Source organism: Pyrus communis, chromosome 15 (genome assembly GCF_963583255.1).
Source record: "Pyrus communis chromosome 15, drPyrComm1.1, whole genome shotgun sequence".
In the NCBI taxonomy this organism is placed as follows: Eukaryota; Viridiplantae; Streptophyta; class Magnoliopsida; order Rosales; family Rosaceae; genus Pyrus; species Pyrus communis.
Window position 1 is genome coordinate 2,220,589 of NC_084817.1, and position 12,486 is coordinate 2,233,074.

The 12,486-nt window shown below is 34.2% G+C and overlaps 1 protein-coding gene across 1 annotated transcript; it reads right to left on the minus strand.

Moving 5' to 3' along the window:
- Positions 1-2,929: 2,929 nt before the first annotated feature.
- LOC137718321 (probable transcription factor KAN4) lies at positions 2,930-11,524 on the minus strand. Its single transcript, XM_068457845.1, has 6 exons — positions 10,888-11,524; positions 10,579-10,655; positions 10,245-10,284; positions 9,858-9,960; positions 3,349-3,448; positions 2,930-3,241 (listed from the first exon to the last, which is right to left on the minus strand). Exons 1-6 carry the CDS (start codon positions 11,390-11,392, stop codon positions 3,068-3,070), a joined length of 999 nt encoding a protein of 332 aa, XP_068313946.1. The 5' UTR covers positions 11,393-11,524; the 3' UTR covers positions 2,930-3,067.
- Positions 11,525-12,486: the final 962 nt, after the last annotated feature.

Sequence of the window (12,486 nt, forward strand, 5' to 3'; positions counted from 1 at the left end):
GATGGTGCACGGTCCTGAAGGTCAGCATTTATCCCATGGTAGGCAATTACTGGAACATGTTTGGAAAGTATTTAGAAGTTGAACATTCCTCCAAAGCTTCGGTACTTCATGTGGAAGACTCTTCACCGGGCCTTGCCCACGATGGCTGATCTCTTTAGGAGAAAGTCATCCCATTCACCAATTTGCCCTATCTACCATTCCGATGAAGAAACTATTGAGCATATTCTCCTCCAATGCCCTTGGGTGGGAGCTATTTGGTTTGAGGGAACACTAAGCTATAGAGTTGACAGGGAAGGTATCTCGTCTTGGGCGTAATAGTTTGAAGCAATCATCAACTCCAATCGATGGGCTGCCTAGGATAAGGATTGGCATCTCTCCCATGTTATCTTCACGTGTTGGCATATTTGGAAGGCGAAGTGCAACTTCCTCTTTAACCAATGCATTATCAATCCAGCACAGATCATTTTCGCTATTTCTAATGTTGTGGGGGCGTTTCTTGAGGCGAAACGGTTAGGAGGGGTAATGCTAGCCGTGACCTTTGTGGTACGTAGGAAGGAAACAAGATGGTCTCCGCCAACCTCCCCCTTCATTAAAACTAATGTGGATGCAAGCTGGGCCGTGTCTAATGGATTGGGATTTGTGGGGCTAATTGCTCGAGATGATGAGGGCAAGTTTTTGGCTGCCCGCAGGCAAGCAGCAGGCAATCGTGGCTAGATGTGCTGGTCAAGCTAAAGCCTTAGCACTTTTGTATGGTTGTGAACTTGGCATCTCACAGGGATACAATCGGGTCATCTTGGAATCTAATTCTCTTAAGTCGATTTCTTGTTTGAATGATTTGCTGAAGAATGGCAGCTGGAGGCTACAAATTTCCAGTTTACCAAAAAAAAAAAAACACTTATAAAACCTAACAAGTTTCTTGGACTTGCGATTTATAACAATTCTCAATGTCCTCACATGTTGCGTTAAGTGTATCAATAGATTCAATGATGGTTTTGAAACCATGTGCTAATTTGGGTCCAAACACATTTTTCTCGAGTGTTGCTTTCAATCTTAGTGTCATGAGATGATTTGAGTGAAAGAGAGAATAGGAGAGACATCGTTGGAGGCTACTAGCAGCCAATATTTGTGTTTGGTTATGTGGGAAAATTGTGAATAAATCTGACTTCTTAACCAAAATTGTTCACTGAGTCGGACGCTAGTTCAATTAAGTTCTTATATGTGCCTTGAATTAGCAATGACATAAAATTTAGTGGAACTTTGCGTGTAATTGCCTAAAATGTAAATGAAAGAGAAATGGAAACTAAATAAGGAAACATAATGTAATCATTTCATAATGAAGTCAAACTACAGCGTTTATAAAAGTAAAATCTAGGCTGATAAGCCGAGCTACATGACTTGAAATGTGAATTGACTGGAAATGTAAAGAAAGCAATAAAACTTTAGCAAGATTCAGGCCATAAAGGGCAAGATAATTATAGAAGAGTCCACTGAGATCACTGATATTGGACTGAACTTAGTACAAAACATGTGTCTTATAGATGAAATCACAGTGGTTGGAATTGCACGTCAACTAAATCATACCACAGGGTGGCAAAACTGTAAAAGTTTTAGATCTTAGGGACCGTAGGCAATCTTTGCTTCAAAGGAAGACTTTGAGATTCTAGTTGAAGAGGTAGAGGTTTTGCTAAAGAGCAATTGGGTTTTTAAAAATCAATTGGGTTGATTGAAGAATCACTCAAGTTTTTGTATAATCATAAAGAGATTTTGACGAAGGTACTGAGATTGAAGGCCTGTGACCCTATATATTAGCAATGGAGAAGGAGTAACGTCGATCTTATCGCTGAGTTGGAGCATGGGAAGATCTCACGAGTGGCCCTGCACAGAAAACCATTTTTAACATATGAAACTTGTCAATTTATTATATCGAAGCTAGCAAAGCTTTTCGAGAATCAGTTCTTTAGAGCCAATGCAAATTTTCACGAGTGGCCTAGCACAAGAAACCAATATCCATATCTGAAATTGGTCAATTTATTATATCAAAACTAACACAACTTTTCGAGAGCACGATCATCATTCATTCATTAGGAGTGATACATTCATTTCCCTTAAGCTGGAGTTAGGGTAACTTTTCGAAACCCAACTTAAGGAGGCAAGTTCAACCAGTAAAACGAGCCCATAATGTGTTGAAAGAATAGTTTACTCTGATACCATTATAAACTTTTAGGCTCATCATGGTCTACCACCAACATTATCAATATTGTCCCAACTTAACCATTTATTACGAGGTGCTGAGTTTTATCGCATAAAGTACTGGTTATACTGGAAGCAAAAATCCCCATATATTATTTGCATATTATTTTGTCATATACCCGATGTGAAATTCTATTCTCCAACAATTTGACTTAAGGATATAATTCATTTCCTGGTTTGGGTTTGGGTTCTAAACATGCCTTATCCCTTAAAGTCTTTCACTTGTGTTCTTTGTATTTTCGACTTTAGGAATAGCTCAGTCCTTTTTATTAAAAGGGTGTTCGGTGACTGACTTATTCCATATTTAGTTTAAGTTTATTACGATAATTGTTAGTTTCATCTCTATATAGTCTCTGTATCAGTTTCGTATTGTTTATTAATTGCTTTAAGGGTAGTCCTTCTCCACGGCGCTTAAAATCTGATAATGATCCATTTGCCCTAGGGTCGGTTAAACAATCGAACTCATAAGAAATTCATGTCAGAGACTCCTCCTAGCAACCATCCCCGAATTGCATGAAGGTGTTCTTGTACGAAGGCACCATGACTATATAATCGGCAGCGATTTATGCCCATGAGAGCATGTTAAGGATAAATTAGATAGTTTATATTATACCATGCATTTCCCTCTTAAATTTCTGATTAAAAAGAGACAAAATTCAGAGAAACATGGAATCGAAAGTTACATGAAGAGTGATTGATATTGCACATTAGATATTTTCTTTCTCGACGTCTGCCTAAAAATTAAGATATATTAACTCTAGTGTTTAATTAAGTAACACTTGATTAATTTTGAAGCTTAATTAGCTAGCTGGGGTAATTAGGTCATTTGCAGGTTGAGGCTATTGAGCACAGTCCACTCGCCACTTGGCCTTCCAAGAGTGAACTCTAGATTAAGGTACATATCCGACGATGCCAAGGAGCTACAATCCAACATCGGCCTCTCCTTCATGCTTTGGTCATACACATGGCGGCCTGAGTCCTCTTCTTCAACCTATATATCAAATATAAATAAACTGTTATATATACACACACACACACACACACACACACAAATTTATGTAAAATTTTGATATAGTAGTTTTGCTGATTTTCGCATACCTTGGTGCCATTTGAAGGTGGGGAATGAGAATATGTCAAACCATGTCCATGTCTTAAATTAGAGCTTCCATTCATCTCCGTCGAAGAAGGCCATGAACCTCTGCTCACAAAATTATAACATTCGTGTCAAAGGATAATTACACAAACATGAGTTATGTCAGTTAAAACAATATATATGTTGTCCTAAATTTAAAGTTGATTTATTCTTCATTTAAATCAAAGTAATTTACGATATATGTTTGTTATTAAAAAAAAAAAACATATATACAATAATTATAAAACTAAAGGCACTTATTTATTGAACTTTTATTGGTGATTCTGCCCTACCTTAGACCTGGCAAACGGGTCGTGTCTGTCGTGTTCGTGTCGTTTTCGTGTAACACCTGTTATCTTAACGGGTCGTGTCGTGTCACACCCGTTATCTTAACGGGTCCTTAACAGGTCGTGTCACTTTACCCAACGGGTAAAGTGACCCGACCCGTTATGACCCGTTATGACCCGTTAAGAAAAAAATATATTTTTTTAAAAATTTGCACATACCACACATTGCGACATAAATATTACTTGAAAACATTAAAACATTTCTCGTTCAAGTACTATATCTACACTCGAAAATGAAAGCCTAATAAAAAAAATAATACATACACTACTAATCTATTACAAATATTAAATGTACAAGGATAAAGAGTTTTTGTTTTTAAGATTGACTAACACTTAGAGTTTATTTATACTTTTATTAAGTATAACATAAGATTTTGTGGTATCCACTTGTGTAAATATTTTAAATTGAAGATCGAATTCATTCATTGTATTCATATAGGGTCAAGGAGTGTAGTTATAAAAAATCATCAAAATCGGAGTTAAAATAACCGTTAAATCGTGATTTTTCGTTTATAACCGTTGAAAAGCTTTGTCCCGTTACTTGATCTCTGAATGTTTTTTTTTTGTGATTTTTTGCTGATGTGATCTCCAAGCATATACAAACAATTTTGACGGTTTGGATCGTTGAAATTAGTTTTGGAGAATTCGTAAAACGATAGATTGACTAACACTTAGAGTTTATTTATACTTTTATTAAGTATAACATAAGATTTTGTGGTATCCACTTGTGTAAATATTTTAAATTGAAGATCGAATTCATTCATTGTATTCATATAGGGTCAAGGAGTGTAGTTATAAAAAATCATCAAAATCGGAGTTAAAATAACCGTTAAATCGTGATTTTTCATTTATAACCGTTGAAAAGCTTTGTCCCGTTACTTGATCTCTGAATGTTTTTTTTTTTTTGTGATTTTTTGCTGATGTGATCTCCAAGCATATACAAACAATTTTGACGGTTTGGATCGTTGAAATTAGTTTTGGAGAATTCGTAAAACGATAGATTGACTAACGCTTAGAGTTTATTTATACTTTTATTAAGTATAACATAAGATTTTGTGGTATCCACTTGTGTAAATATTTTAAATTGAAGATCGAATTCATTCATTGTATTCATATAGGGTCAAGGAGTGTGTAGTTATAAAAAATCATCAAAATCGGAGTTAAAATAACCGTTAAATCGTGATTTTTCGTTTATAACCGTTGAAAAGCTTTGTCCCGTTACTTGATCTCTGAATGTTTTTTTTTTGTGATTTTTTGCTGATGTGATCTCCAAGCATATACAAACAATTTTGACGGTTTGGATCATTGAAATTAGTTTTGGAGAATTCGTAAAACGATAGATTGACTAACACTTAGAGTTTATTTATACTTTTATTAAGTATAACATAAGATTTTGTGGTATCCACTTGTGTAAATATTTTAAATTGAAGATCGAATTCATTCATTGTATTCATATAGGGTCAAGGAGTGTAGTTATAAAAAATCATCAAAATCGGAGTTAAAATAACCGTTAAATCGTAATTTTTCGTTTATAACCGTTGAAAAGCTTTGTCCCGTTACTTGATCTCTGAATGTTTTTTTTTTGTGATTTTTTGCTGATGTGATCTCCAAGCATATACAAACAATTTTGACGGTTTGGATCGTTGAAATTAGTTTTGGAGAATTCGTAAAACGATAGATTGACTAACACTTAGAGTTTATTTATACTTTTATTAAGTATAACATAAGATTTTGTGGTATCCACTTGTGTAAATATTTTAAATTGAAGATCGAATTCAGTCATTGTATTCATATAGGGTCAAGGAGTGTAGTTATAAAAAATCATCAAAATCGGAGTTAAAATAACCGTTAAATCGTGATTTTTCGTTTATAACCGTTGAAAAGCTTTGTCCCGTTACTTGATCTCTGAATGTTTTTTTTTTGTGATTTTTTGCTGATGTGATCTCCAAGCATATACAAACAATTTTGACGGTTTGGATCATTGAAATTAGTTTTGGAGAATTCGTAAAACGATAGATTGACTAACACTTAGAGTTTATTTATACTTTTATTAAGTATAACATAAGATTTTGTGGTATCCACTTGTGTAAATATTTTAAATTGAAGATCGAATTCATTCATTGTATTCATATAGGGTCAAGGAGTGTAGTTATAAAAAATCATCAAAATCGGAGTTAAAATAACCGTTAAATCGTGATTTTTCGTTTATAACCGTTGAAAAGCTTTGTCCCGTTACTTGATCTCTGAATGTTTTTTTTTTGTGATTTTTTGCTGATGTGATCTCCAAGCATATACAAACAATTTTGACGGTTTGGATCGTTGAAATTAGTTTTGGAGAATTCGTAAAACGATAGATTGACTAACGCTTAGAGTTTATTTATACTTTTATTAAGTATAACATAAGATTTTGTGGTATCCACTTGTGTAAATATTTTAAATTGAAGATCGAATTCATTCATTGTATTCATATAGGGTCAAGGAGTGTAGTTATAAAAAATCATCAAAATCGGAGTTAAAATAACCGTTAAATCGTGATTTTTCGTTTATAACCGTTGAAAAGCTTTGTCCCGTTACTTGATCTCTGAATGTTTTTTTTTTGTGATTTTTTGCTGATGTGATCTCCAAGCATATACAAACAATTTTGACGGTTTGGATCGTTGAAATTAGTTTTGGAGAATTCGTAAAACGATAGATTGACTAACGCTTAGAGTTTATTTATACTTTTATTAAGTATAACATAAGATTTTGTGGTATACACTTGTGTAAATATTTTAAATTGAAGATCAAATTCATTCATTGTATTCATATAGGGTCAAGGAGTGTAGTTATAAAAAATCATCAAAATCGGAGTTAAAATAACCGTTAAATCGTAATTTTTCGTTTATAACCGTTGAAAAGCTTTGTCCCGTTACTTGATCTCTGAATGTTTTTTTTTTGTGATTTTTTGCTGATGTGATCTCCAAGCATATACAAACAATTTTGACGGTTTGGATCGTTGAAATTAGTTTTGGAGAATTCGTAAAACGATAGATTGACTAACACTTAGAGTTTATTTATACTTTTATTAAGTATAACATAAGATTTTGTGGTATCCACTTGTGTAAATATTTTAAATTGAAGATCGAATTCATTCATTGTATTCATATAGGGTCAAGGAGTGTAGTTATAAAAAATCATCAAAATCGGAGTTAAAATAACCGTTAAATCGTGATTTTTCGTTTATAACCGTTGAAAAGCTTTGTCCCGTTACTTGATCTCTGAATGTTTTTTTTTTGTGATTTTTTGCTGATGTGATCTCCAAGCATATACAAACAATTTTGACGGTTTGGATCGTTGAAATTAGTTTTGGAGAATTCGTAAAACGATAGATTGACTAACACTTAGAGTTTATTTATACTTTTATTAAGTATAACATAAGATTTTGTGGTATCCACTTGTGTAAATATTTTAAATTGAAGATCGAATTCATTCATTGTATTCATATAGGGTCAAGGAGTGTAGTTATAAAAAATCATCAAAATCGGAGTTAAAATAACCGTTAAATCGTGATTTTTCGTTTATAACCGTTGAAAAGCTTTGTCCCGTTACTTGATCTCTGAATGTTTTTTTTTTGTGATTTTTTGCTGATGTGATCTCCAAGCATATACAAACAATTTTGACGGTTTGGATCGTTGAAATTAGTTTTGGAGAATTCGTAAAACGATAGATTGACTAACACTTAGAGTTTATTTATACTTTTATTAAGTATAACATAAGATTTTGCGGTATCCACTTGTGTAAATATTTTAAATTGAAGATCGAATTCGTTCATTGTATTCATATAGGGTCAATGAGTGTAGTTATAAAAAATCATCAAAATCGGAGTTAAAATAACCGTTAAATCGTGATTTTTCGTTTATAACCGTTGAAAAGCTTTGTCCCGTTACTTGATCTCTGAATGTTTTTTTTTTGTGATTTTTTGCTGATGTGATCTCCAAGCATATACAAACAATTTTGACGGTTTGGATCGTTGAAATTAGTTTTGGAGAATTCGTAAAACGATAGATTGACTAACACTTAGAGTTTATTTATACTTAGATTCACCACTTCTATTAATTTTCATTTTTCCCTCTCTTTTTTGTTTCCTTTTCAACTTTTTCTTATCATTTTCACTTTTCCCTCCAACATCTTTCCCTAATTGAATTCCCTCACTTTTTTGTTTTATTTTCAACTTTTCTTAACATTTTCATTTTCCCTCCATTTTTTTTTTTCAAAAAGGGCGGCAAGTTGGCAAATGGCAATGACAAGAAATTGATTATTGAAATTTGAGAATGGAAACAAATCACATATGAGTCCTGACGCATCAAATTTCAATGGATGCAAAATCATGCAAATATGCAATGCATGATCATGCATATTAAATTATTAATTAATAATTATTATAGTTTTTATAAAATTTAATATATATATATATATATAATTAGTATAGATAGACTTAATATTTTGGGGGTATAATTATTATAGTATATATAATTATTATAATTATTATAAATTTTATAGTTAATTTAATATATATATATTTATTATAATTTTTAGGGGTATAAAATTGTAAAATTAATGTATATAATTATTACAGTATTTTTTTAGGGTTATAAAATTATAAAAATAATATTATGCTTATCGTGTATCGTGTTTACCCACGTGTATACCCGACCCAACCCGTTATCTTAACAGGTGCTTATCGGGTTACCCGATAAGACCCGATTCGTTATCGTGTCGACCCAAACACCTGTTAATTTCGTGTCGTGTCGTGTCGGGTTATCGGGTCGTGTCAGAAATTGCCAGGTCTACCCTACCTAATGCAGTCAACAAAATGCACAGTCAAGCTACTTTGTAACCGGCAATTGATCGAGATCTAGCAACTTCAATTCTAAGCAAAGCAGGACTCAGTCGTCCAGTGCAACAACATTATTGCTCACTGCTGTACATAATGGAGTCAACAGAATGCATCGATTAGGCCAAGAGATTAGACATGGCTATCCCTAGCTAGCTAATCTATCCGAGGTCTTTGATTTCTTTGTGATTTGTATCAAAGATCACAACCGTCGGGTTTTAACAGCGTTGAGATTTGCAGTGAATTTATCTTGACTTTTTGTCGCACATTGAGATCATTTCCAACACAAATTCACAATCCAACGGATATGAGATGTGGAGCTCGTTGTAAAGGACAGGCGTGTTACCTACATGCCCATAAAAACCCTAGCCAATTAACTCCATGTTCATCAAATTCTAGGTGCTTTAAGACTTCAGCAATAAATATTGCTCTTCGCTATTTACAAAGACAGACATTATCTCTCCTCTTATTCTCGTTCCCTTCTCTTCCATCCTTTTATATATTATTTTTTATCTTATTATCTCTATAATAAAAATCAATATAAGATGTTAACATGGTTTAATCGTGACCATTCAAATAGGAAGAGAGATCAGGAGAGAGGGAATCCTCCTGCCAAAAGAAATTCTATCCCCAAGAGTACTAGCTTGTAAAAATCCGGGCATGCATATAAATTTGGGTTTTGAATCCTGTCTGGTATTTACCGTCCAGAGTTTAAGGATTAGAAAATTCAGATTTTTGGTTTGTGTTAAAGAGATATAGGAGCTCTTAGCTTGTATAGGGTACATGGGTCAGAGAATGAGTTAAAAGGATTGTTAAATACAATTTGGATGATCCGAATTGCTTGATCATTGATCCTTGATTTCCGAACAGTGAAATCTAGAGAAGATCTCTGTCCGTTAATTTTACTAATGCTTCCATTTATTAACCAAGTAATTAACTCGGTGGATTTTGCTTATTGGACGGACCTAAACTCTAAATCTATTCTAAGAGTAAATGCTTGGGAATTAAATTTGTAAATTAAATTTTGTAAATTAAATGACATAAAAGTTAATAATTGAATTATTACTTAAACGTTGATAAACGTACTCATTTATTATTGATGACACATAATTTAGTTTACAAAATTAGTCTCCCTAGAATTACTCTTATTCTAATTCTAACTCATTACTGCCCTTGATGACCACTTGAACTAAACTTAAAGGCTTAACTCCGTGTTTAGTATGCCAAAAAACAAAATTAAAACTAGAGAACTCACCTATTAATATTAGCTTTCTCACAAGATAATTGCCCATTTATTTGAAGTGCTGGATTAGTTCCTGGATTTTGATTCAAATCCATGTCTGTTTGCCCTTCATGACCTGCAACATTTACAATGGATTTACTCATTGCCCTGGATTTATCAGACACCAAGCAAATAATTCACATGCAATAACTAGCTCTCAACTACTGAAAGTCAGTCAAATTATATCCCGGCCCTCAACCAGTTTTGTTTTAGTTTGAGAGGACACAGTGGATCAAATGATCGAGTCTGTCCCACTCAGATCACCCAAAGCTCCCAAACAAAGAGAATAATGGAAAGATAAATAAACAATAATATGGGGTCCTTGTAAGATGAAGAGGGCCGGATCGAAAATCTAATTACCTGTTCCTTTATTGTCAGTGCTCTTCACTGTTCTATACATCTGCATGAAAACACCCAAACGAAAAAAAGAAGAAAAAATTAGAAAAAGGTCCACATTTGCTACGAGTACCCCTCTCTAGATGCCCTTTTGTCCTCACCCTTTTGTTCTCTTACCCCCACTACAAATGAATCGTACCCATATTGTAAAAATACATAACATGTTAAAAGGTACATTGGATATAACCACTCTTTGGAAATTTACAAAGAAGGACCAATTTCATTATTCGTAGGTTTGAAATCAAGCAAACTAAAACAAGATTGAGGACACATGAGTAAGCAGTGAAGCTATGCCCACCTGCAAGTGACTCTTCACGTGAGCAAGGGTTAGATCCTTGACATTCATCAATTCTAACACAGATTTTGGCGTTGCTCCTGCAGTCACATTTTAATTTATTAATGACATGAGAAACGAGAATTAACATTGCAATAATATGATTAATAATTAACTGTTTTAAAGGGTTTTCATCTCAGTTGGTATAGAGCGTTAAACCCTTTTACCCGAGGTCCTGATTTTGATTCCCCGCTCTCCCAGTATTACTTGTAATTGATTTTTTCTTGAAAATTAAAGAGAAATGTGTAGAAATTAAAAAGATTTGTTTATTACTTTCATGGCCGCCAAGAAGCTGCACTGCATGAACGAAATGGGCATGGAGGGTTGTAGTCCACCGCATTCTAGGAGCTCTGATGCTTCTTTTCACACCACCAACTGTTCTCGCGCTTCTCTTGAACTCGCGGCCGTATATTTGCGGGTGGTGGTGGTGGTGGTTGAAGTAATGGTTACTGTTGAAGTTGCTTGGCATTTGGAGGGCTGGAGGAAGAGGACTAGCCATATGGTGATGATGATCTTTCATTTCATCAAACCCTAAACTTAACTTTGGCTCCTCATCCGCCGAAGCAAGATTGTAACTGCTACTCCTTTCAAGGTGGTAGAAGCCATTTTCCTGACTCGAATCGCTTGCGCTGCTGCCGGAGTCGGTGGCTGAGCATCTGTCTGTACTGTAAAGTGCTTTTCTCGTTACTCCGATATCGTATGGAAGATCATCCGCAGATGATGGAGGGCTGATCTGTAAAGAGAGATCAGGCAAGGGTAAAGAAGTATTTTTCATCATGCTAGGGGTTTGAGCTTATAAGGTACACAGGGAGAAAAATGAATGACAATGGTGAAGGAAAAAGAAGAGAGATTCTTATAGCAAACAAGGAAAGAAGGGAAGAAAAGTGTAAATTAATAATATGAAAGAAAAGGGTTGAGAGGTATGATAATTATAGGGTCATGAGTGCCTTATGATTTGCATTGGGGTTGAGGAAGGATCAGAGATATAAACTAGAAAGTAGGTAGCCGGAGATAGGCTTTTCTAAGTAGGATCAAACCACTAGTCAGAGATAGAGAGAGAGAGAGAGAGAGAGAGAGAGAGAGAGAGGGAAATGGAGAAAGTGAGAGAGTTTTTTTGGGATGAAGGGATGCAGGAAAAGTTAGTGAAAAGTGGAAGTTGTGTATTTAAGAGAGAGTGCAAAGGGATCAGAGACCTTTCCTGCTTTCCAGTTTCTACACAGAGAGAGATAGAGAAGCCTGGTTTTTTTTGGTATTTTGATTGTTTTTTACGGTAGAGAATGAAAGGAGGTGCCGTGATATACTGGAGGTTTCTGCAAGGGTAGGGAGGGAATGGTTGGAATTCGAGAAAACAAATGGGGCACTGTTCAATGGAATATCGGAATTGACTCTCTCTCTCTCTCTCTTCCTCTGGGCTTTGATGGATAGATGTATGTATGGATGGATCGCGACGGATCGCGACCTATGCAACTTACTATTTATGTTAAGAAAATTAATGAAAAGAGTTTGAAAACTTTAAGTTTTAATCAAAATGACAAAAATGTTTTGTAAATCAATAGTATCATGAGTGACTTTTTAAAGTAAAAATATATTTTTCGTTAAAAATGAACAGTACCGATAATGTTTCGTTAAAACTCTCATACTATCAGATATTATTCTCGTTCAATTTTAATATTTTCCATAAACTAGAATATTTCCATTTTACTTCATGAACAAGGATTGACTGACCACCCCTTAAAATATCCCCCGTTCAAAGCTCCAGCTATGCCCTTATTCGTTTTGTTTCTTGCAGACGTGGCAATTACAATTATTAAGAAGCTTAATAACCTAAAATCATCCAATGCAAACAAACTCAAAGCATATTATTTATGTACT

What these genes read in the sequence shown, in the direction of transcription:
- LOC137718321 (XM_068457845.1), bottom strand. Translation starts at nt 11,392, where the DNA reads ATGATGAAAAATACTTCTTTACCCTTGCCTGATCTCTCTTTACAGATC. An exon ending in GCTTCTTGGCGGCCATGAAA is followed by an intron (nt 10,656 to 10,887) that starts GTAATAAACAAA and finishes ATGTGACTGCAG; the next exon opens with GAGCAACGCCAAAATCTGTG. An exon ending in CACCTTCAAATGGCACCAAG is followed by an intron (nt 3,242 to 3,348) that starts GTATGCGAAAAT and finishes TTTGATATATAG; the next exon opens with GTTGAAGAAGAGGACTCAGG.